This window comes from Sorex fumeus, unplaced genomic scaffold (genome assembly GCF_029834395.1).
Source record: "Sorex fumeus unplaced genomic scaffold, SorFum_2.1 ptg000003l, whole genome shotgun sequence".
NCBI lineage: Eukaryota > Metazoa > Chordata > Mammalia > Eulipotyphla > Soricidae > Sorex > Sorex fumeus.
In genome coordinates this window covers 3,445,352-3,468,876 of record NW_026606060.1, presented here as the reverse complement: position 1 = coordinate 3,468,876, position 23,525 = coordinate 3,445,352, and the positions used below count along the sequence as shown (strand labels likewise).

The window sequence follows — 23,525 nt, the reverse complement described above, 5'->3', positions numbered from 1 at the left end:
TAAGTTTCTTAGTAAAGAACCAGGGTAGGTTATTCTGAATGGTATCTCTTTTATACTTCTTCCTCTCTCTTTTCTCTGTATTGCTGTACTCACAAGTATTCGTAATCCAGTGTAGGTAACTCATTAGCTTTGAGATGCATTTTAAATTCCTATATCCATTTAGATATTCTTTGATACTTTTGGATACTTCTTACATATTTAGATACTTCTTGTATATTAGAATTAATAATATGTGTATTGCTTATTAGAAAATGATTTTGCATCCTCACTAGTAAACCATAAAAGACAAAGAAGGGAGTCTCTTGGGTATCTGGGGGAAATGTTTATGCATTAAATCTATATATTTTAGATGAGCCATTTTCAGATCTTACTGTGATATGTGAAATTTAATAAATTATCTGGCTTTCCAATTTAGCAAATTAGAAATCCAAAATAGTTTGGAAACCACCAATTCTCTTGGCTCATTTAGTGATAAAACATGACCTAAGTTCTATCAGTAGTCTTCACCGAACCCTCTTAAGTCCTCTTAGTGGAGTGCACTTGCTGAAGAAACCTGTTTATTATAGAGATCTTCCTCAGATCTCTGATACAGCCTTTTATCTCCTTTATAAATTCTATCCCCTTTATAAATTTCAGATCTTCTGAATTCCAAATAATACCCGGCAAGCTACCGAGAGTATCTCGCCTGCACGGCAGAGCCTGGCAAGCTCCCCGTGACGTATTCAACATGCCAAACACAGTAACAACAAGTCTCACGGTGGAGACGTTACTGGGCCCGCTCGAGAAAATCGATGAACAACGGGAGGACAGTGACAGTGACAGTGATTCTGAAATACTTGACATGATGTTTACATTGTGTTCTGCCACTTTTATTCACCCATCCCCCTTCCCTTCATTGGTGCTGGTGCTGGTGCTCTGGCCAGAGATTGCACACAAGCCGGGCTCTGGTGCTTGCTGGTGCTTGCACTTCGGGTGCTGGCCCTTGCACGCTTGGCTGAGGTGCTCGCTCTGCCTTGCATTCCTTTAGTTGTGCGGGCACACATGTGGCTCATTCTTGGTTGAGGCACTCCACTTACATTGTTCCTGCGGCTTAGACAGTGCTTAGGTTATGTGTTTACCTTAGGTATGTGTCATGCTTGCTGGCTCTGGTGCTCATACATGTTCTTTTGTGGTGCTTATCTACTGCAGTGTGACTGCAAATCGCTCGCAGCTTCAAGGATCACAGCTGAGCTTGGTGCATGTGGGTCTTGGGATTTGAACTTGTGCCTGTACACTTGCAGGGCAGGTATTCTAAGCTGCTGTGCTTTTCCTCAAGAAGAGCATCATGCGACCTTGAAACGTGGAGCAGTAACTTGAATGATTGACTATCCCACTACCAGTGGGTGAAAGTTCAGTTCTTTACCACATCCCTACTCGTTCTGGGTTTTTCTAGCCTTTTTGGTATAGATGATTTGCACTGGAGCGAGGTGATAGTTCGTGGTCGTTTTGATTTGTTTCCCTAATAATTATTAATGATAAGCACTTTTTTAAATGAAATTTTTGTTTTTTAAAATGCTTTTCATGAACTTTTTTTATTGAATCACCGTGAAATAGTTAAAAAGCTTTCATGTTTGAGTTTCAGTCATAAAATGATCGAACACCCATCCCTCCACCAATGCACATTTTCTACCACCGATGTCCCCAGTATTCCCCCCCACACCCATCCCGTCCCTTCCCCTGCCTCTGTGGCAGATAATTTCCCCAATATTCTCTTCACTTTGGGTCATTATGGTTTACAATGCAGATACGGAGAGGCTATCATGTTTGGTCCTATTTTCAGCACACATCTTCCATCCCAAACAATCCCTCCTTCATTGACTTAGTGATCCCTTCTCTATTCCAGCTGCCTTCTCTCCCAGTTCATGAGGCAGGCTTCCAACCATGGAGCAATCTTCCTTGTGTCTAATGTCCCTGGGTGTCAGTCTCATATTATTTCATATTGCACAAATGAGTGCAGTCATTCTATGTCTGTCCTTCACTTTCTGGCTCATTTCACTCAGCATGATACTTTCCATGACCATCCACTTATAAGCATATTTCATGACTTCATCTTTCCTAATAGCTGCGTAGTATTCCATTGCGTAGATGTACCAGTTTCTTTAACCACTTGTCTGTTTTGTTTTGTTTTTTATGTGTAATTCTCTTCTTACCTCTCCCTTCCATGTTGTTGATGCTGTTGCAGTGACCAGAGATTATACACATGCCTGGCTGTGGTGCACCATATTTAGACTAATGCGGTACTCGCAAGGAATTTTGCACATAAGACATCGAGCTTGCATACAAGCTGCAGTGCTCACTGAAAGTTAAATTTTAGTTACTCTGGCACACAAGTCATGTTTGTGCTTCTGCAGGGCTTTGATGGGTGCTCACATGTGCTGCCCAGGAGTCACACTTCTCAGCTGTGGTCCTCCACATTGCTTAGTTCCCATTCTTTTTGTGTTGCTTACACAACCTGACTGCTGCCGCTGAAAGTTGCTCATGGTGCCAGGAATCAGACAGCCAAACTGCCAGAATCACTCTCGATGCATGTGGGTCACCAGGGCTTTGAAATTGCGACACACACTGCAAGGCAGACTTCACAAACCCTTTTTTTTTTTAATGCCTATTAGCAATCCATATGGTTTTTTTTTTGTTTTTTTTTTTGTTTTTTTTTTTTTTTTGCTTTTTGGGGTCATACCTGGCAATGCTCAAGGGTTACTCCTGGCTTTGCACTCAGGAATCACTCATGGCAGTGCTCGGGGGACCATATGGGATGCTGGGAATTTAACCCAGGTTGGCTGCATGCAAAGCAAACGCCCTACCCGCTGCACTATCGCTCTAGCACCCCTCCATGTTTTTTCTTTTCTTTTTGGGTCACACCCGGCGATGCACAGGAGTTACTCCTTGTTCATGCACTCAGGACTTAACTCCTGGCGGTGCTCAGGGGACCATGTGGGATGCTGGGAATCGAACCTAGGTCGGCTGCGCGCAAGGCAAACACCCTACCCACTGTGCTATTGCTCCAGCCCCCTTCCATGTTTTCTTGAGGAAGTGTCTGTTTAGCTCTTCTCCCCATTTTTCTGATGAAGTTTTCTAAGTGCTATTTCTTAACTATTAGCTCTTTATCATGGTATGCATATATTTCTCATCTGGTATTTTTATTTTCCAGCCAGTTTCTTTCACAGTGCAGCGTTTTAGTTTGATGTAGTCCCATTTGTTTTCTTTTTTTGCTTTCTCTTTGTGTAGTTGAATCATTGAGGATCCCTGTGAAGACTTTATTATGGAGAATTCTTCCTGTTTTTCCATGGTATATTTTATGAATTCAGGTCTATAATCCATTTTGAGTTCACTTTTGTGTATGGTATTTGGTGTTGATCCAAATTTTATTTTCTTTTTGCAAGTGATTAACCAGTTTTTTCAAGCACCGTTTGTTGAAGAGGTTTTCCTTCCTCCACTTTATGCTCTTGCCTTTGTTGTCATAAATTTGCTCCCATTTGTCTTGGTCGTAAATTAACTGTCAGTATATGAGGATTTACTTCTAGTTTTTCATTTGTTTCATTTGTCTCATAGTTTGCTTTTAGTCCAGTACCACTCTGTTTTGATTTACTATAGCTTTAATCTTATTTTTCTTACACCAGAAATCAAATGTTTATTTTGATAGACATCACACTCACTTTTCAAAAAGTAGAAATGTTTCATGTTATGAACACATAGACACTATGGAGTTTAAAATACTACTAAGAAAGGGACAATATCTTTCATAACCCTTGTCAGGGATTAAGACCTAAAGCTAATTAGAATCTGGAAAAAACCTGAATGCCCAAGAACAGATGACTGGTTAAAGAAACTTTGGTACATCTATACAGTGGAGTATTATGTAGCTGTTAGAAAAGATGAAGTCATGAAATTTATATACAAGTGGCACTACATGGAAAGTATGCTAAGCGAAATGAGTCAGAAAGAGAGGGACAGACATAGAAAGATAGCATTCATGTGGGAAACATAAAGTAACAAAATAGGAGACTAACACCCAAGAATAGCTGAGATGAGTACCAGGAGGTTTACTCCATGGCTTGGAGGCCAGCCACACATGCTAGGGGAAAAGGCAGCTCAGATAAGAAGGGAACACCAAATAAAGGTGTTGGGAAGATCCTCCCAGGATGGGACAAGCGTGCTGAAAGTAGACTATAGACCAAACATGATTGTCATCCGTTGCCTCTTTTGCAAACCACAACATCCAATAAGAGAGAACAAAAGGGAATGCCCTCCACAGAGGCAGGGTGGGACGGGGCGGTCGGGGGAGGGGGGGAGTGGGGAGGGGGATACTGGGATCCGTGGTGGTGGAGAATGGGCACTGGTGAAGGGATGGGTATTCAATCAATGTATAACTGAAACCCAAGCACAAAAATTTGTAAATCTACAACTGTACCTCATGGTGTTTCACTAATAAAAATCTAAAAAAAAAAAAACCTAGAGCTAATACTTGTTGCATCAGTCAACCTCGTCCCTCTCCCTTCAGTTTAAGACTGTCACTGTAGCACTGTCCTCCTGTCGTTCATCCATTTGCTCGAGTGGGCACCAGTAAAGTATCACAACAAATTGTGAGACTTGTTACTGTTTTTGGCATATCTGAAAATTTAGCTTTGTTGTGTGTCAGGGAGATGTGCTGTAATTTTTCTGGTGTGTGTGTGTTTATGTGTTGGGAAAGACACGGTTTGAGGAGTGCAGAGGGGTGGGAGAAGTTGTAGGGCCTGGAGCCTAATGCCTTTATTTTTCTTGGTTTTGGGGTCATACCTGGTGATACTCAGCGTTTATTCCTGGCTTTGCGCTCAGGAATTAGCCCTGGCTGTGCTTGGGGGACCATTTAGGGTGCTGGGGATTGAATCCAGGTCAGCCATATGCAAGGCAGACACCCTCCCCTCTGTACCATCATTTTGGCTTCACCTAGTCTCTTTTGGTGGGGGGAGAGAAAGCCACCTGAATAATCCACAGAAAAGCGGGCAGGCCAGTGACTTACATGAACGGAGATCGCCGAGTGCAGGCCCTATGAGGCAAGAATGGAAGGATGGGAAATACTATCAAAACAGAGTGGTACTGGACTATGTTTGGTCTATACTACCACTGCAGGATCGTAGGCCCTCGCCTGAATCTAAGTCCACGCCTCTTTGTGCCTAAGTGCCAAAGTAATGATTATTATTGTTTTTACTATGATTATTTTCCCCACTTTTAGTTTACAAAGTTGTTTGTGATTACGTTTGGTACAGGCATTCAATATTCCAACATCAGTCCCACCACCACTGTCACATTCCTTCACCATTGTCTCCATTTTCCCAGCCTCTCCCTTCGCCTGTCCCTGTAGCAGGCCCAAAATAATTTATTTTATATTGCCTCTTACTACTAAATGGCTACCAAAATATACTACAGTAAAAAAAAACAGTTTTGTGAAAATTGTTGTATGTCACCATGGGGGCATTAAATCCTGCATGAGGTTTTACTAAGCTGTCGTTGCTCGTTGAACCTTCCACATACAACTGTTTTTGTGTATTGAACTTAGCTTTTACCGTACATTCCCACTCAATATGGTGTGGTATGACTGAGATACTAGTATTGTAGAATTTGGAGTGGCAGTCATAGCTAAGTGGGCAGTGAGCTTACATGCAGCGGTGTGGGATGTGGGTGTGCCACTGGGGCTTCCAGAAGTACGGGGGGGGGGGGGTGTCACCTGCCCCAAATCTGAGATGGCCTGGAGTTTACAGCCTCTTACGTACTTGAAATTTTTGGCAATTTGGCATCTCTGGAGCTCAGTTGTGAGTTGGTTGAGTCCAGCTGTGGGCATGGTGGCAGCTCTTGGGGTGTGAGTGTGGCTGCAGGGGTTTTGACAGGGTGGGAACTTGACCTCCTGAGATCACCCCAGAGGTCACAGCCTGGGACCTGTGTATCTGAGAAATGTTTGCAGCTAGTTGACCTCTTTCAAGATCTAATTAGGAGTCTCTGGAGCAGGGCTGGTAGATCAGCTTCCATGGTGGCGGCGGCAGGCTGTAGGTGTCTGATTATTTTGGTTTGGGGACTTACCCACTGGTGCTCCTGGAGCTGGCTGTGCTCAGGGACCATCAGTTCCACGGCCTCCCCAGTTCTCTCCCTCCTCTCCCCGCTCACCTCCTCCCTCTCTCCTTCCCTTCATCTTTCCCTCTGAACTTTAACCAGGACTGGGCTCTCCTGCAGAAAACTACTGTTACCTTGAGAAATAGCCCACAGACCTCCTGGTCTCTGGACATACAGCCTGGTCTGAGGGTAGTTTGTCTGACAGGCGGACTGTAACAGCCAGGGCTCCCAAATAAATATGAAAAGGAGGGCTTGGCCGAGCTCCCTCCCGGCCTTGAGGATAAGATCCAGGTGTGACGTGCACCAAGCCTGTTGGGACGCTCAGCAAGAAACCATTCATTCCCCTTTCAGAGCAAGGCAGAAGTGCAGGCAGGGGCCACAAAGTAAGGGCCTCAAGAGCCGCCAGACTTATGCCCCAGGACTCAGGTGCAAGAGACAGAATCGTATCTGGGCCTTCTGCTCTTCCTTCAGCTCAGACAAGGATAAGGGTGGAAATTTGGGTAGGAGAGGGAGGGATCTCGCAGTGACAGTGTCAGACGTATAACCTGAGTCACGTCTCCTTCTGAATCCAAAACCTTCAGGAACTGAAAGAAAGAAAGGAATTTTGAGATGGGGATTATGCGTTCACCATGTAACAAAGACCGGACAGAGGTAACAGTTCTTTCCCATTAGGCTATCGGTCACTTCGCAGGCTGTGTCCCCTTCACTCTCCTCCTCCCGTTTCTCAGTCCGCTCTTGTCTTTGCTCAGAGGCACGCGGCTGCATTCAGTGCCTCCGCTCCTGCTCGGACAAGCGGCCTTCCCAGATGGGGTTGAAGGTTGCTCTCTGCTGCGTGTCCGGCTTCCTGCTGCTTGCAGTGGCTGTGCAGCCGTGGCTGCATGACGGGAGACTCGGATGGGGGGCCGCTGAGGTTCCAGGCATCGCCACTCGTGCGTTCTGCTTCAGGTTGTGGTCCAAGGCAAGTTTCTCCACCTCTGCGCAAAGATCCCAGGGCCCCTGCAGGCCCAGAGTTACTCACAGGACATCCACACATTCTTCCAGTTGATTCCGTTCATCGTGTGCCGTCAGGTAGAGTGGAGGCGCTTGTTTCGGTAGTGCTCCAGACTGGCGATCTTCTCTGTCACTTGGATGGTGTGGTCAGCTGCTTTCCCACGGGTGCCGTCTTCTGCTGTAGAACAGGATCCATTTCTTTCTCGTCTGCCTTTAGGTGCCTCTCCTGACTCCAGTGTCTTGGTCTTCACTTACACAGTCTTGGATCAGATCTTTTTAAAACTCACATCTGCCGTGCTTCTCACTCTTAATTTTCAAAGGAACAAACACACAACCCCAGGGATACAATAGGCTACACACAGGTATCTCTGTACGGTCTCTCCATACAGCTTCACAGTTCAGTCAGGAAACACAGCCTCCCATCTTTTATTATCAGAATTGCTTTGACTATACGGGGAATTTTATGGTTCCGTATAAAATTTAGCAGCATTTATTCTATGCCTTTTAAAAATCACGAATCACGACCATCCTGTTATTCGTCGAGCAGGCCCCAGTAACGTCTCCTTCATCCTAGCCCTGAGATTTTTAAGAAAGTGCTACATTCAAGGCTCTTTAGGAGAATGAGACCCATCATTGTTACTGGTATTTGGCATATTGGGTACGACACAGGGAGTTTGCCAGACTCTGCCGTGTGGGTAGCCTGCCAGTTTGTCCAAAGCAGGAATGAGATAATAAGATGTCATAATAAGATGGTCTCAGCATGGTGGTCGCTGGTCCTGGAGGTCTTTGGGATTTTGATAAAAATAGGTTTAATATTTTGGGTGGGATGATCATTTTAACAGTATTAATTCTTCCAATCCATGAGCATGGCATATTTTCCCATTTTTATGTCTCGTTTCTTTTAATGGTGACAGCATTTTTGATAGGAATTTCACTGGAAGGAATCTTTAACCTCCTTTGCTGATTTTTAGATATTACTTGAATTATTTTTAAACAATTTTGAATCGTGTTTAAGATATTTCTTATATCTCATACACACCATGGGGGCCAGACAGTAGCGTAGCAGGTAGGGCACTTTCCTTGCACATGGCGACTCAGGCTTGATCCCTCGGCACACCGTATGGTTCCCAAAGCCCTGCCAGGAGTAATTTCTGATTGCAGAGCCAGGAGTAGTGAGAATTCTGGGTTTGGCCGAAAAAACAAATTAAAACTTTTAAATGATATGTTTTTGTATATTGGTTATTTTGGCTGGCATTTTGCTGTCTAGGTCTGTTTCTAAATGTTTTGTTAGGGCTTGAATATAGTCAAGACATTATATATATACATGTATATTGTCTGCATATCAATTTAAGTTAGAAATCAATAAGAAAAAATCATATTTAATAGCTCCCAAATGAAAGGGAAAAGATGGTCATAGAACTTGGGCTGTTCTTTGTCTGGGAGGAAATAATAATCTCTCAAATTATACTGTAGCCAGTGTGACTCTCAAAAGGTAAAGGCCTTCCAGTCTTGGCATGCTTGATAAGAATGTGTTCTAAGGGCCAGTGACGGATGGATTGACACACAGGAAGGATGATTTCAGTAAATGATACTGAGTTAATTATATATTGAAATGAAACTAAATTTTAAAGTACTTGTTTTTAAGAATTGTAGACTTTTGCATGTGAAAGGTAAGAACTATAAAACATTATAGATACATATGGGATAAAAGTTTTATAAATTTAGTATAGGGAAGAAATTCCTTAATGAGAAGCAAACTACAGACCATAAGGAAAGGGTTAACAAATTCTACCATATTAAAATGAACCTTTTCATTTACAGACAACTAATAAACACCAACAAGACAAGCCATCTACTAAAGATATTTGAATCACATATAAAGATTAGCATCCAAACAGTACAAATGTCTTCAACTGACACTAGAAGAGGAAAATTAAATTGAACCACAGGGAGATACAATACAAGGAGATACAAATGACTAAATACTCATCAGGTTGGAAAACTTTTTAATAAGTACATAGAGTAATATAGCTGGTAGCAATTTATTGTTATCAATTAAAAATTTTAAAAATATGTGATTTAATAATTCTGCTTTTTGTGTGTATTCTGCTTTTGGATGCTTATTCCGTGCATCAGTTTTGGCAGTTGTACTGCAGAGAATATGAACAAAGATATCTGTAATAGTACTAATATTTATAGCCCAAAGATAAGCAGTCCTTAAGAATACAGCAAACGATGATATATTCATAAAATGAAATATCAATTATCTGTGAAAATGAATTGCTGTTAGAGTAATGTAAACAAATTTGGGGATAAGAAATTCATAGACTATACTCAGTGTCATAGAATATACTCAGTGTAGTTTGGTTTTCTGTGATTAAAAGTTGTGAAATGCTTAATATATTAATTAGTCCTAGAATACGTGGTTTTAATCAGATTTTTTGGTGATGGTGGTGAAGGGATGAGGATAACGCAGTACAGCACCTCTGCGACTCTAATGAAACATGCTGTGTTTGTGATAATACTGAAAATCCTGTGCTGTAGTGTTCCTTTCCATATTTAGTTGCGAACATTTCCTCTGAGACCAGCATTTTTATGGACCTCTGCAAAAGTATGCTGGTCTTTTTGGAATATGATCTGAGAACTCCAGTATTTTATTTTTCTTGTCCTAGAGTAGTTCTCTCTTTAACAAGCATGAGCATCATATACTGTTTTATAGATCTATGTTAACGTAGTTTTGAAAATCAATGAACAGCACAGCTAAGAAAAAAATGGATACCTTTTTTTTTTTTTTTTTTTTTTTTTGGTCACAGCCAGCGATGCACAGGGGCTACTCCTGGCTCTGCACTCAGAAATTCCTCTTGGTGCTCATATACTGCCATGGTCATGATCTACATTATCTAAAAATAGTAGCTACTTCTAAAAAATGTCTTCTTTGAGGAAGTATCTGTTCAGTTCCTCTCCTTACTTTTAAAAAAGTTTTACTCTTTTATTGAATCACCATGATACAGTTACAAAGCTTTCATGATCGAGTTTCACTCATACAATGACCAACATCTATCCTGCCACCAATGCGCATTTCCCACCACAAGTGTTCCCAGTATCCCTTCCGCCACCCCCACCACATCCCACCCCACCTCCTACCTCTCCAGCAGGCACCTTCCTTCTTACTCTCTACTTTTGGGCATCACGGTTTGCAATACAGATATTGAGAGCTATCATGTTTGGTCCTCTTTCTGCTTTCAGCACACATCGCTCATACCAAGCAATCCTTCCACCATCTTTGACTTAGTGATCCCTTCTCCATCCCAACTGCCTTCTACCCCAGAACATGACTTCCAGACTGCAGAGCAATCCTCCTGATACTTGCCTCTACTCTCTGTGGGTGTTAAGTCTCATATGATGTTATTTTATTTGCCGTAAATGAGTGCAGTCATTCTATGTGTGTCCCTCTCTTTCAGACTCATTTCGCTCAGCATGATACTATGTCCATCACTTACAAACAAATTTCATGACTTCATCCTTCCTAATAGCTGCATAGTATTCCATTGTGTAGATGTACCAAAGTTTCTTTAACCAGTCATCTATTCTCGGCCACTCAGGTTGTTTCCAGATTCTGGCTACTGTGAACAGTGCTGCAGTGAACACACAAGTACAAATGTCATTTCTACCGTTCTTTTTTGCATCCCCAGGATATATTCCCAAAAGTGGTATTGTTGGGTCTGATGGAAGCTCAGTTTCTAGTTTTTGGAGGAAAAATTTTAGAATAAGGTTGGCTTGTTAGTATTCATAAGTGATGTTTATATTCTGTTCTCAGCTTACCATAGTGGGTAGAATCTTGGTTCTGAAGTCATTTTGTGTGGGTTTAATACCTGGTGTTTCCAGTAACTAGCTAGATAATCTCAAATAGATACTTAGCCTCTCTGAATCATTTCCCTTATCTATAAAATCAGCTTGATAATGATGCCTACTTTGTGGCTTAATTGATAGTTAGCTGAGATACAGTACGTAATATTTAGCACAAATGGCTACCCTCTGATACACCCAGATATTAGATAATACTACTGATAATTGATCACTCTGAGACTACATTTAATAATGACTACCAGAATCTAGATAGACTCTTATGTGTTTAAAATTAATCAGTTTTCATAATTCTGTTTTGGAGAAGGGGGTGCTTGGTTTGGGGCCACACTGAACAGTACTCAGAACTTAATCCTGTATCAGGGGTCATCCTGATGGTGCCAGGGGGACCATAGACAGTATCATCTGCAGGACTCCTGAGCAAAGGAGTCCGTCTCATGCAAAGCAAGAGCCTTAATCCCTCGATTGTCTCCTTGGTTCTTTCCTTAATTCTTGAGTAACCCACAAGATAGGTCTCAGTGAAATAAAATTCTGGTAGTACTTCTGTTTGTCTTTTGGGCCACACCTGGTGTTGCTCAAGGGACTGTATATGGTGCTGTGGATCAAACCCAGGTGAGCTGTGTGTGCAAGCAAACACCCTACTCACTGTACTGTCACTCCAGTCCAAGTAGCATTTCTCTTGTTTTGGTTATATGAACATAAGCAGGCTGAGGACTTTCACTTAGTTTAGAAATTAGATCTTTAGTGAGGCGTTAAAGAAGAATCGCAAATCAGTTACCACTTTAATTTTGGTGAGTTGTCCCCCCTAATAAGTTTCACGAATTGAAGTGTATTTAAACAGCAAAAGTTCTTTGAGAAAATAGAGTTTCAAATAGCAGGATTGTTTAGAAAATGTTTTGCCCCTTAATCTTGAAAATATAGTGACACTTCAGACCAAGAGAATGTTGGCCTGTCAGTGTCGGCACTTGATAAGATGATGCAAAATGTTGAGTTGCAATACCTCTATTGCGAACCACAACACCGTAAAGGAAAGAGAGCCAAAGAGGCGGGATGGGGTGGGGGAGTGGGAGGGTTAATGGGATCGTTGGTGGTGGAGAATGGGTGTAACTGAAACCTAAGCACAGATGCTTGTAAATCGACATCGGTACCTCATGGTATCTCACTAATAAAAATTAAATTAAAGAAATGTTGAGTTAAAAAGACTGAAGTTGTAAAGAATTATTAGTAGTACTTAATATTAGTCAATAGTAATTATGAATCATCACATTAATATTACTGTGAGAAATATTTAAAAAGTCCAGGTGGACCAGGGAGATAGTATGGGAGGTAGGGTGCTCGCCTTCCATCCTGCTGGCCCTTCACTTTCCCAGCAAAACATGCAGTGCCAGCAGTGATCCCTGAGCACAGAGCTAGCAGTAAGTAAGCCCTGAGAACTTTTTTTTTAAATAAATAGATTTTATTTGGAGAGTTTTTAAAGTGTGGAGGGGGGCAGAGAGTGAGAGAGAGAGTAATGTACTCAAGAGAGAACGCGGGCTTCTCAAGGACAGAGAGAGCCCCTACACGCATTCCAGCATTACACACGAAAGCATGCAAGTGCACATCTCAAGAGGGGAGATGCGGGCGACACACGTGCTCAGCCGCCACATGTGCTTGGCCGAGTGGGCGCAAGCAGCACACGGGCTAAGCTCTGAGAACTGTCTGACATAACCCATAGGCTAAAAAGTGAAATTTTAAAAATTAAATATTTTAAACAGCACTAAGCTACATGTGTGACTACTCTAGCAAAATTAGGTCCTTAAAATGCCGTTTATAGTTTTATAATTTTAAGAAATAGTAGATTTTTAATATTTTTTAATAATGGCAATTACTGGGGAGTTACCAAGGGCTAATATTCAAAACATTTCTTGTTAACGTTTTTTGTTAACAATTTTGTTAATGTTACCTATATTATGGTTTTTATACTTTTATGGTTGTACTTACTTTACCACCATTTCTTCAAATAATGTAAGTTCTATCCCTTATTATAACTTTTAATGTCTTTGTTACACAAATATTACCCATAAAATATAAAATGGTTGCAAAATTCCTCTGGTTTAGAGATAATTAAGTACATATTTTCTTTTTCATGAGCTTAATGAATATCTCATTAATAATTGTTTCTTTTGTTACAGAACTGTAAGAGTAAATGGGTCCAGTAATTGGAATGACTCCAGAAAAGAGAGCTGAAACTCCAGGAGCTGAAAAAGTTGCGGGATTAAGCCAGGTTTACAAAATAGGAAGCTTGCCTAAAGCTGTTGATGCTGCCAGACCAAAGGCCACTCTAGTGGACAGTGAGTCAGCAGACGATGAACTCACAAACTTGAACTGGCTTCATGAAAGTACTAATCTCCTAACAAACTTCAGCTTTGGCAGTAAAGGCCTTCCGATCGTTAGTCCATTGTACGACATAGAAGGAGATGATGTGCCACCCTTTGGACCGTCTTGCTACCAAAATCCAGAGAAAAAGTCAGCAACTTCAAAGCCCCCATACTCCTTTAGTCTTCTCATTTATATGGCTATCGAACACTCGCCAAATAAGTGTTTACCTGTCAAAGAAATTTATAGCTGGATTTTGGACCGCTTCCCATATTTTGCTACTGCACCAACAGGCTGGAAGAATTCTGTTCGACATAATCTTTCCCTGAATAAATGTTTTCAGAAAGTGGAAAGAAGCCATGGCAAGGTCAGTACTTGTGGACATTGTTGTGTTTGGAGAGAATTAATACGGAGATTTTAAAATACAGGGAAATCGAACGAAGACAAAATATAATCATGTCACTACTTAAACTTAAATTCAATTACATTTATTGACTTTTCGATTTTTCCCCGTTTGGTCTGTTTTTGTGATGACTTAGCTTAAACACTTGGCTGCAGTGCCTAAATATTTCACTTGTCCTGGATGAGGATAAAGACAGCACACTTGTTTGTAGGACATTGCTCTCGGCATGTGAAGTGGTTCCAGGGATCAGACATGGACTGCATGCCTGCTAAGCCAGCCTTCTACCGCTCCACTATCCTCAGGCTCCCTAAATTTCAAAACATTCATATAAGTCAAACAATTATGTTAAATCTACTATAGGTACATTATTTTATTTACTTATTTTGTTTGTTTGTTGGCTTGTTTGTTTTGAGGCCACACTTGGCTCTTAGTTCAGAAATTACTTCTGGTGGTGCTTATGGGACCAAATGGGATGCCAGGATTCAAACGCAGGTTTGGTACTGTGCAAGGCAAATGCCTTAGCCACTGTACTATCGGTCCACCTAGAATTTACTTTTCAGTGCCTCAGTTTTCTAGCCTTTGTTTCCATATTTATTATTATATCAATATAAATTCAGTCTGGCGGTCTCTGCCTTATCATTGGAATGTAGAGTCCTTTCCAATACTAAATACGACTGACTTGTAAGTACAAAAGGCTGTCGTAGAAACTATTTGGGCCTAAAGATATTATGGCATCCATCTTGGGCTCTTGGATAAATACATCTCCCTGAACATCAGCTCCCACATCATGGACACTATAGCTGCTCTGTGAGGAGATTATGTGACAAGAAAACGAAGCCCCAGCTAACAGCAATATGAGGAAGTCATCTTGGAAACAGATTCCCTTAACCCAAGTCAAACTTTACTTTCAAATGACTAGAAGTTTTGGGATTTTTTTTTTAATCTGTCCTTTTTAATACAGAGTTTTAGTCTTTTAGTGTTTAGATATAAGGTGAGACAAGGGAAGGGTAGTGTCTACTAGGTGTTTAGAAACATGACACAGGAATAGAGGTGTTGCAGTGGGTATAAAGCATTAAGTTTAGAAGAAACCAACGTGCGTTTTGAATGGAGCTATCTAGGGAAAGTGGAATGGAAGCCAAGGAGAGTGAGATTAAATGTAAAAAAACAACAGTGTAGAGTACCACAGAGAGGTGAAAATGACAAAAGCTCTCAACACAAGCAACAACCAAAGGATTAGGATCCAAAATACATAAGCAGCTATATGTTGATAAATTTTTAACAATTGGATGGGGAGAGGATATACATTTTTACAGAATTTCATGGTATAAATATTTTTGTCATGGCTGTTTTTAAGGTTGTATCATTAGCTGTATACTTGAAGAGGTGTTTACAATCAGAAGCATGCCACTGTCAGAAACTTCTATAGGGGCTGCCCCATTACTACAGCAGGTTGGGCACATGCCTTGCATGCAGCCAACCCAGGTATCTGTTTTGGTCCCTAAGCCCATCCTGGAGTAATTCCTGAGTGAACAGACAAGACTAAGCCCTTAGTCTTGTCTAAGCTGGATGTGCTTCAGAAACCAAAAGAAAGAAAAGACAAGAAAGGGGGCGGGGGGGGGGGGGGGGGAAGAAAAGAAACTTGTACGATTTAATGTGAGATGAAAACCTAAAAGAAAAATGGACAAGAATTTGAATAGGCAGTTCATGGAGGAGGAAATCAGCATGACCAGTACATGTGTAGTACATACCAGTATATACAACATATTTCTCCTCATTAGTAATAATGGACTAACATAAGAACAAACCCATTAAAATACAAAATGTTTAAATGGTTGATCACATTAAATTAATTGGATGAGGACACAGGAGAATCATATCAATAGCTTATAGCAATGACAGGACTGTTAAGTTAGTTTCACCATTCTTGAGGCCAACTTGGCAGCAGATATTAAAATTAGAAATACGCGATTCTTTGATCTAGTGAATCATAGTCTGCTTTTCCCTCTAAAGTAGTCTTCATACTTGCATGCAAGTATAAGAATAATACCGTGTATAAGAATAATCACTAAGTATTGCTTATAATGAAAGTTGCAGGACGCTATGTCCAGTGTGCCATTTGTGATAGTGATCAAAAGGGACTTGTTCTTGTCCACAGTTTTTAAATGTGTGATTAACCTGAGTGGTTTTGGATGCTCAGAGAAAGAAAAGAATCAAGAAAGTAAGAGCTAATGAAGGGAAAAGTATACAGTCCTGAGTACAAGGAGAGTTTGATAAAAAGAAAGAAATCATCTTATGAGATAATGAAGAATGTGAGTATAAATATGCAATTGTAGTACTTATGTTATATTGAGACAAGTTAGCAAGCTAAGCTATCACCACAGACCCAGATAGAAGGAAAAGAAATAGATATATAATGATCATCACAACAATCATTAAACCTCTTTAGTTTAAACGTCTGTAATTTGAACAGAAAGTGAGATATGTTCAAGTAGAATTGAGAATGGCTTGAATTTTTTGTTTCTTAAATACGAAATACTTGAGGTGGTGTCCCAAAATAACCGTTTCTCTCCCAATTTACAGAAGGAAAGTAAGTAACTTCTTCCATTGTATGTTGGAGTTTTAATTTTGCACTTCAGCAACACTTTTTTTGCTAAATAGTATTATGCAGAAATGATGTTCTCTAAAAGAAGGCAAGGTCAGAAGGTTCAGGTCAAACTACAAAGTGGTGTTAGTAATCAGGTGTGTGTGTGTGTGTGTGTGTGTGTGTGTAAAATATGCTTTGGGATTTTAAAGTTGTGCAAGGTGGGCCATGGCGTTTGTTTTGTTTTTATTTATTCAAGTCATATCTACTTTTAAAAAATGTTTAAAGATAACTAAAACTTTACACTGAGATTTTAGTTGGGAAACAAGGATTAGCTTAGAACTTTGGCCTGGTTAAAATGTTAGCCTGTGTATTTACATAGTGATACATTGTTTCAATAAAAACAGAAAAGAAGTCTTGCTATTATAAAAGATTTTGCTACAAAAGCTTACAGGTGTCATCTTTAGTTATTTTAATTTGCTATTTCTTTAAAAAAAACTGAAATAATGTAAGGTAAAGGTAAAAAGGTAAAGGCCCTCCCGTTGATCATCGATTTGCTCGAGCGGGCCCAGTAACGTCTCCATTGGAGACTTTGTTGTTACTGTGTCTGGCATATCTAATACTCTCGGTAGCTTGCCGGGCTCTCTGAGAGGGGCAGAGGAATCGAACTCGGGTCGGCCATGTTGGCCGCTTGTAAGGCGAACGCCCTACCCGCTATGCTATCGCTCCAGCCCATCAAGGAAAAATTATTAGTAAAATATATCCGGTAAATACAAACATTTCAGGAATGGTGATTATTGCATCTTCTCCCAAGTTCAACTTCAGTTAAGATAAATCCTTTGAGAGTATATTGTAACTCACATGTTTCTTCATTTCTTTTGTTTTGTTTTTGTTTGGGGACCTCATCTGCCAGTGCTTGGGCTACTCTCAGGTACTAGGTAGCCATGTGATGCTGGAGATCTACACTGGGTTTCTCCAACCAATTGGATTATCTCTGGCCGCATTTTTCATTTCTTGAAAATCTTGAGTGGTTCTCTGCCAAGTAATTTGAGAAGTCTTGGGGTAAAATAGTAAATGTAATTTACTGTTTGTCTTAACATAAAATAGTGAGAGAGAAACCACATTTCCTATTTCCACTGCAGAAGATTTATCTTTTTTTTTTTCCTTATTTGTTGATTTGGGGCCACACTTAGAGGTGCCCAGGGCTTACTCCTGGCTCTGCTCAAAGGGATCACTGCTGGCAGGCTCGGAGGATCATATGGGATGCCAGGGTTGGGACCTGAGTTGGTCGCCTTCAGGGCAAACATCCTGCCTGCTGTACTATCTCTCTAACCCTGAGATTTATCTTTTTGAAGGCAAACTTAGTTTAAAGTAATACTTCCAAAATTGGTTGTATTCTGTCTTCTGAGGGCTGGAGCGATAGCACAGCGGGTAGGGTGTTTGCCTTGCATGCGGCCGACCCGGGTTTGATTCCTCTGTCTCTCTCCGAGAGCCCGGCAAGCTACCAAGAGTATCCCGCCCACATGGCAGAGCCTGGCAGGCTCCCCGTGGCGTATTCAATATGCCAAACACAGTAAGAAGTCTCACAATGGAGACATTACTGGTGCCTGCTCGAGCAGATCGATGAAAATGGGAGGACAGTGGGAGGACAGTGCAGACTTCTGAGCACAAAAATAGAAGCAGACATAGAAGCAAACTTTTTTTTTTTTTTTAGTGGGGGCAGATTTGGGTCACATCTGGTGTGCTCAGGGACTGAGTGTCCTGGCTCTGCTTAGTGGGGAACTGCGAGAGATGCTGGGGGACCATGCTGGGCAGGGGTGCCTCCTGCAAGGCACATCCACATCCCACAGAGCTGTCTTTCCGTCCCCAAAGGAAGAGTTAAAAATAAGTTCCCTTTTGCTATAAGCTCTTAAAACATTTGAAAATACACGATTTTGTCTCTTGTTTCTGTTAGTTTGTGAATAGACAGTGGACAGGAAGTGCTGTTCTGGTAACAAACCAGACTGTTATTTGGAGACATTACTTGAAACACTTTATTGCCCTGCAACTGCACAATTTCAGTACCGGTTCTTCCAATTTGCTCTTTCAAGGGAGTAGCAATTCTACTTGGATTTTTTTTTAATTCGATTTTCTTGCAATAGGTTTTTTAAAGTAGACAGCTTCTAGACTTGTAATCTCTGGAATACCAAGACAGCATGGCTAGAATTAATTAAAACTATTATCTTAGTCAATATATGGAAAATCATTCCTGTATTTCTTTTCTGTATACAACCTGAAGGAGAAAGGATGTTGTAGGTGCTAGCATTTTTAAGTTTTATTTTCCTATCAATACATGTACTGTTTGAATAAAGTGACTAAACAAAAATGTATCAAGTTCCTTTGTAAGAATAAAAAACTTTGAAGTTCTTGTCGTTGTAATCCATGTGATCTTTTGCTTCTAAAGACAAAAAAGAGTTTTACTGATGTATGTTGTCTCTGTTACACTGTGATACGGAAACTTCGGAATAATCCCTTACTGCTCACTTCCTTTGTAGCTCTGTCACTTGCACATGCTTAGTGAACTGGCCTAGTTTTTGAGGATAAAATGTCAACGAAAGGACTGAATTTTAGAGACTAATTGATTTTTCAGTGTCATATAGCCAATCAGTAATTATATAGTGTTTATTATATGTATAGTATTCATTGCACTGCTTTGCTCCATGATTAGATACGATGTACAGAGGTAAAAGAACCTCGGTAATAGTGCTGTTATTAACATCGAAGAACATTGCTAATAACATGGTAAACAAAACACTGTCCTGTTCATCGATGTGCTCCAGCGGGCCCAGTAACGTCTCTGTTTTGAGACTCGTTGTTACTGTGTTTGGCATATTGAATATGTCAAGGGTAGCTTGCCAGGCTTTGCCATGCGGATGAGATACTCTCGGTAGCTTGCTGGGCTCTCCGAGAGGGGTGGAGGAATGGAACCTGGCTTGGCAGGGCTCGCTGTGCACAAGAGAAACTCCCTACCCGCTGTGCTATCACTCCAGCCCATACTAATAACATGAAATTACTATAAACATTAAATTATTTGCTTTTTAACTTTAAATAGGAACTACAACATTTTACACATTAACAATCCCATTGGGCTGGAGCAATAACACAGCGGTAGGGCGTTTGCCTTGCTCGCAGCCAACATGGCCAACCCGAGTTCGATTCCTCCGCCCTCTCGGAGAGCCCGGGAAGCTACGGAGAGCATCTCGCCCACACAGCAGAGCCTGGCAAGCTCCCCGTGACGTATTCGATATGGCAAACACAGTAACAACAAGTCTCACGATGGAGTTGTTACTGGGCCCGCTGGAGCAAATCGATGAACAACGGGAGGACAGTGACAGTGAACAATCCCATTAACTAGTTTGTTACTGTCTGTACCTTACAAATAAGGGCATAATGACTCAGACCAGAGAGGGGGCGGGTAGGGAAGGAGAGAGAGAGAGAGATGGCGGGGGGTGGGAGGGAGAGAGGGTGGGAGGTGAGTTAGTTTTCCTAAGGTCTCCCAACACATAGATCGAAGAGCTGCGGACTGGAACCAGGCAGCCTTCCTCCAGGGCTTTTTATCAAGCACCGCATGAGTAACAAGCCTACTTCAACATTTGCATTGTACTCAGTATTACGGGGTTTTTATTTTTCCCTAACACATTTATTTAAACTTTTCAGATACCATTTATGTCTTCAAGTTCCAGGTTATTAATCTTTGCATATTTTATTCTAGGTTAATGGAAAAGGTTCCTTATGGTGCGTTGATCCAGAATATAAACCCAGTCTTATGCAGGCCCTGAAGAAGCAGTCCTTTTCCTCGCCATTTAACACCCCTCCTGCATCTCCACAAAGGTAGAGGATCTTTATATAAGTGTCATGGTCATTCATTTCACTGTGTGAGGTGGAGGACCTTGCTAACAAAGTTAATAAGCTTTTGGGTCTTTTGTTTGTATTTTTTACTATATAGAGAAATATTTGTGAGTAGGACATTAGCCGAAGCATTTTTATTTCATCTAACTTGTGTTGTTAGAAAACAAGAAATATGTGAGAAATTGAATTCTGGAAAATGTACACAATCTTGACTATAACAAAACTCAAATAAAATTATAGTACAATTTCAGGTACAAAAATGTTAACTCCTTTTAATTGATTCCAAAACATAAAGTTAAGTTTATTCCTGAACATCATCTTTTTTTTCCCCCCCGGGGGGGCAGAGGGGACCCTTCCCCCCGGGGGGCACAGGGTCCCACCACGCAGTGCTCCTGAAGGAAATCAAGTTCAGGGCCTTGAGCGTCCCTCACTTCGAGCATTCTTCTTGGCCGCATGCAACATTTTTATATGCATATTTGTTTTTTCTAAATTTGTGTTTTATTTCACAGGATTTTTAGTATTTGAAAAATTCATTCAACTCTCAAATTTTTACTTGTTTGACGAGTAAAATAATGTTTGAGTTTTTATTTTATTTTTGCTGCGAGTTTTTCTAGTAAATTTTTCATGAAAAATATTCTAACTGGGGTGGGGGTGATCATGGGAGAGAACCTGGGGACACTGGTGCTGGGAAATGTACACTGGTGGAGGGATGGGTGTTGGAATACTGTGTGACTGAAATCCAATCTCGAAAAGCTTTGTAATGGTCTATCTCACAGTGATTCAGTAAAGGTTTTTTTTTTTAAATGTATTCTAACTTATTAAAAACTGCTGTTTTACTTTTACGAATAGATATAAAGTTTGACTTGATTTTGTGTGCGGGGGTGCCTGTGGGCATGTGTGTGTGTTTGTGTGTGTTTATGAAACTAGGAACTTGGAGCTGGAGAGCTAGTACAGCAGGTAGAGTGCTTGCCTTGCAGGCAGCCAGCCTGGGGTTGAGCCCCAGCATCCCAGATGGTCGTCTGTCCCACCCCCACCGCCAAAAAATAAAAATAACCAACCAGCAGAACAATTCTTGATTTATAATCGTATAAGCCTCCTAAAATCATCTTTTACTAAATGCTTTCTACTATGGTAATGCCTATATTAACATATCAAACTTTAGCATCCAATACAAAAGCAAATAGTATTCTGTTATTGTTACAGACATTCAAAGTGCTCTCTTATTTTTGTTTGAATTTTGGACCACTGCCAGGGGTTCTCGGGGCTTAACTCCTGGCGGTGCCTAGGAGACCATATGCAGTTCCAGGGTTTGAACAAGGTTGGCTTCATGCTAGGCAAACACCTACATTTACGTCTATACTTTGTATTATTTCATCAGCCCTAACTTGCTCTATTCTTACTTTAATGCTATGTGAGATACTGATTATTCCTATTTTACAGATGAAAGAATTAAAAGATGAATTATTTTTACCTAAGAAAATTCAAACGTTATGGTGTAATTTTATATGTTTTGTTTTTGCTTGAACAAAGAAATCTAGGTGAAATGGGTTTTTTTTTAAATTTATTTATTTTTAATAGTGAGACATCATGAGGTACAGTTGCAGACTTACATATTTTTGTGCTTGGGTTTCAATTATACAATGATCAAACACCCTTCCCACCACCACGGATCCCAGTATCCCTTCCACCCCCCAGCCCCCCCCTCCCCCGCCTCTGTGTCAGGGCATTTCCCTCTCTCTCCTTTTGAGTGCTGTGGTTTGCAAAAGAGGCATTGAGTGGCAATCATGTTTGGTCAATAGTCTACTGAAATGGGTTTTTTAATTCACAAATTGTTTTTGTTTCTTAGATCTGTAAAAAGTGAAATAAATTTTTCAGTAAGTAGTTACATTTATCTTATTTTGAAATAAAATTATCTCCTTATTTTTCAGTGGCTCTTTCTCACCTCACTACTTGGGCTCTATACTCAAGCCAAACCAGGTGCAAACTCTCAAAGGTATGTATAAGACCAGTATTTTATATCATTAAAAACTCAGATCTAAAGTTATGATTTTAATTACAAGTATTTTGTTTTAGAAGATTGGGAAAATGACTATTCTGTTGTTGACAGTTTAATAGAATTGCTGTGGCCCATTTCATGAATGCGTGACTAGACATAATTTCATGCATGGACACATAATTACTTTTTCTCCAAATACTGGGCTTATATTGTATATACTGCTTTATATTGCCTCTTAGTTTCCTTTTATGTATATATTTCTTGAAAATAAGAAAATACTCTGTCAGTAGAGGTTTCTCAAGTCCATACTAGACTATCATGTAGCTTGTTGAATAGTCCCATGGACGGTGTTTCTCCTGTAATTGTTTCTGTGTGCCCTGTGAATTAGGGTTTCTTTTGGATTTGTAAATGGTTATAAAAGAGAAGAACAGTATCCTTAGACCTATGAACTTGGTTATAACAGTTGAGTTAAATGGCTGCAGCAGAGAACTCAGTATTGTATCTGATCCACAAAGCCAAAAATACTTATTTTAGTTTTCTTTATTATGTTTCAAGAATAAAATAGTTGCATTCTCTGTTGCCCACATCACACCCTGTGATATGAATCTTTTCTCTCTACGGTCATGGTTCTCCCGTTGTTTATCGATTTGCTTGAGCGGGCCCGGTAACGTCTCTATCGTGAGACTAGTTGTTACTGTGTTTGGCATATCGAATACATCACGGGTGGCTTGCCGGGCTCTGCAGTGCGGGCGAGATACACTCCGTAGCTTGCCGGGCTCTCCGAGAGGGGCGGAGGAATCGAACTCGGGTCGACCATGTTGGCTGCGTGCAAGGCAAACGCCCTACCCACTGTGCTATCGCTCCAGCCTCTACTTTCTCTCAACATTTTACTGAAACTATTTTACTTCAAACACACAAAGAATAAAGCATACTTTATTCTGTGAAGTATTTTATTTTATTCTTAGAAAAATTTGCTGACCCCTGGATTATAATATAGTTCAGAATATTTTGTTGGTTATATAAGTGTAAAGAAGGTAGCAAAATATTAACTTGTAGGAATCTGTAGTATATTTTTGAATCAGTGAGTTTCCCCCCTTTCTCATTGTTAATATAAATTAGTAGTACATTAACTTTTTTTGACCATTATTTGGAGCCTAGAGATGTATTTCTAAAATGTCCTTTACAATAGAAATTCTCAGACTCAAAGACTTTCTGTATATCCAGGACCCTTATCAAAGCTCAGTTTGTATACACTATTCGAGAACATTATCATTGCAGATTTATTTGGAATCTTTTCCTGCTCTTTTTTTTTTCTTTTTTTTTTTTTT

General features: G+C 40.5%; 1 protein-coding gene across 1 annotated transcript in view; it reads left to right on the top strand.

The window, feature by feature from the left end:
* The window catches only part of FOXN2 (forkhead box N2), a 50,423-nt gene that overhangs the window by 15,265 nt on the left and 11,633 nt on the right, over nt 1-23,525 (top strand). The window contains exons 2-4 of the mRNA XM_056117657.1: nt 13,146-13,696; nt 20,065-20,183; nt 22,130-22,194. Coding sequence (XP_055973632.1) covers nt 13,160-13,696; nt 20,065-20,183; nt 22,130-22,194 — 721 coding nt within the window. The 5' untranslated portion in view covers nt 13,146-13,159. The remainder of the gene's footprint in view (nt 1-13,145; nt 13,697-20,064; nt 20,184-22,129; nt 22,195-23,525) is intronic.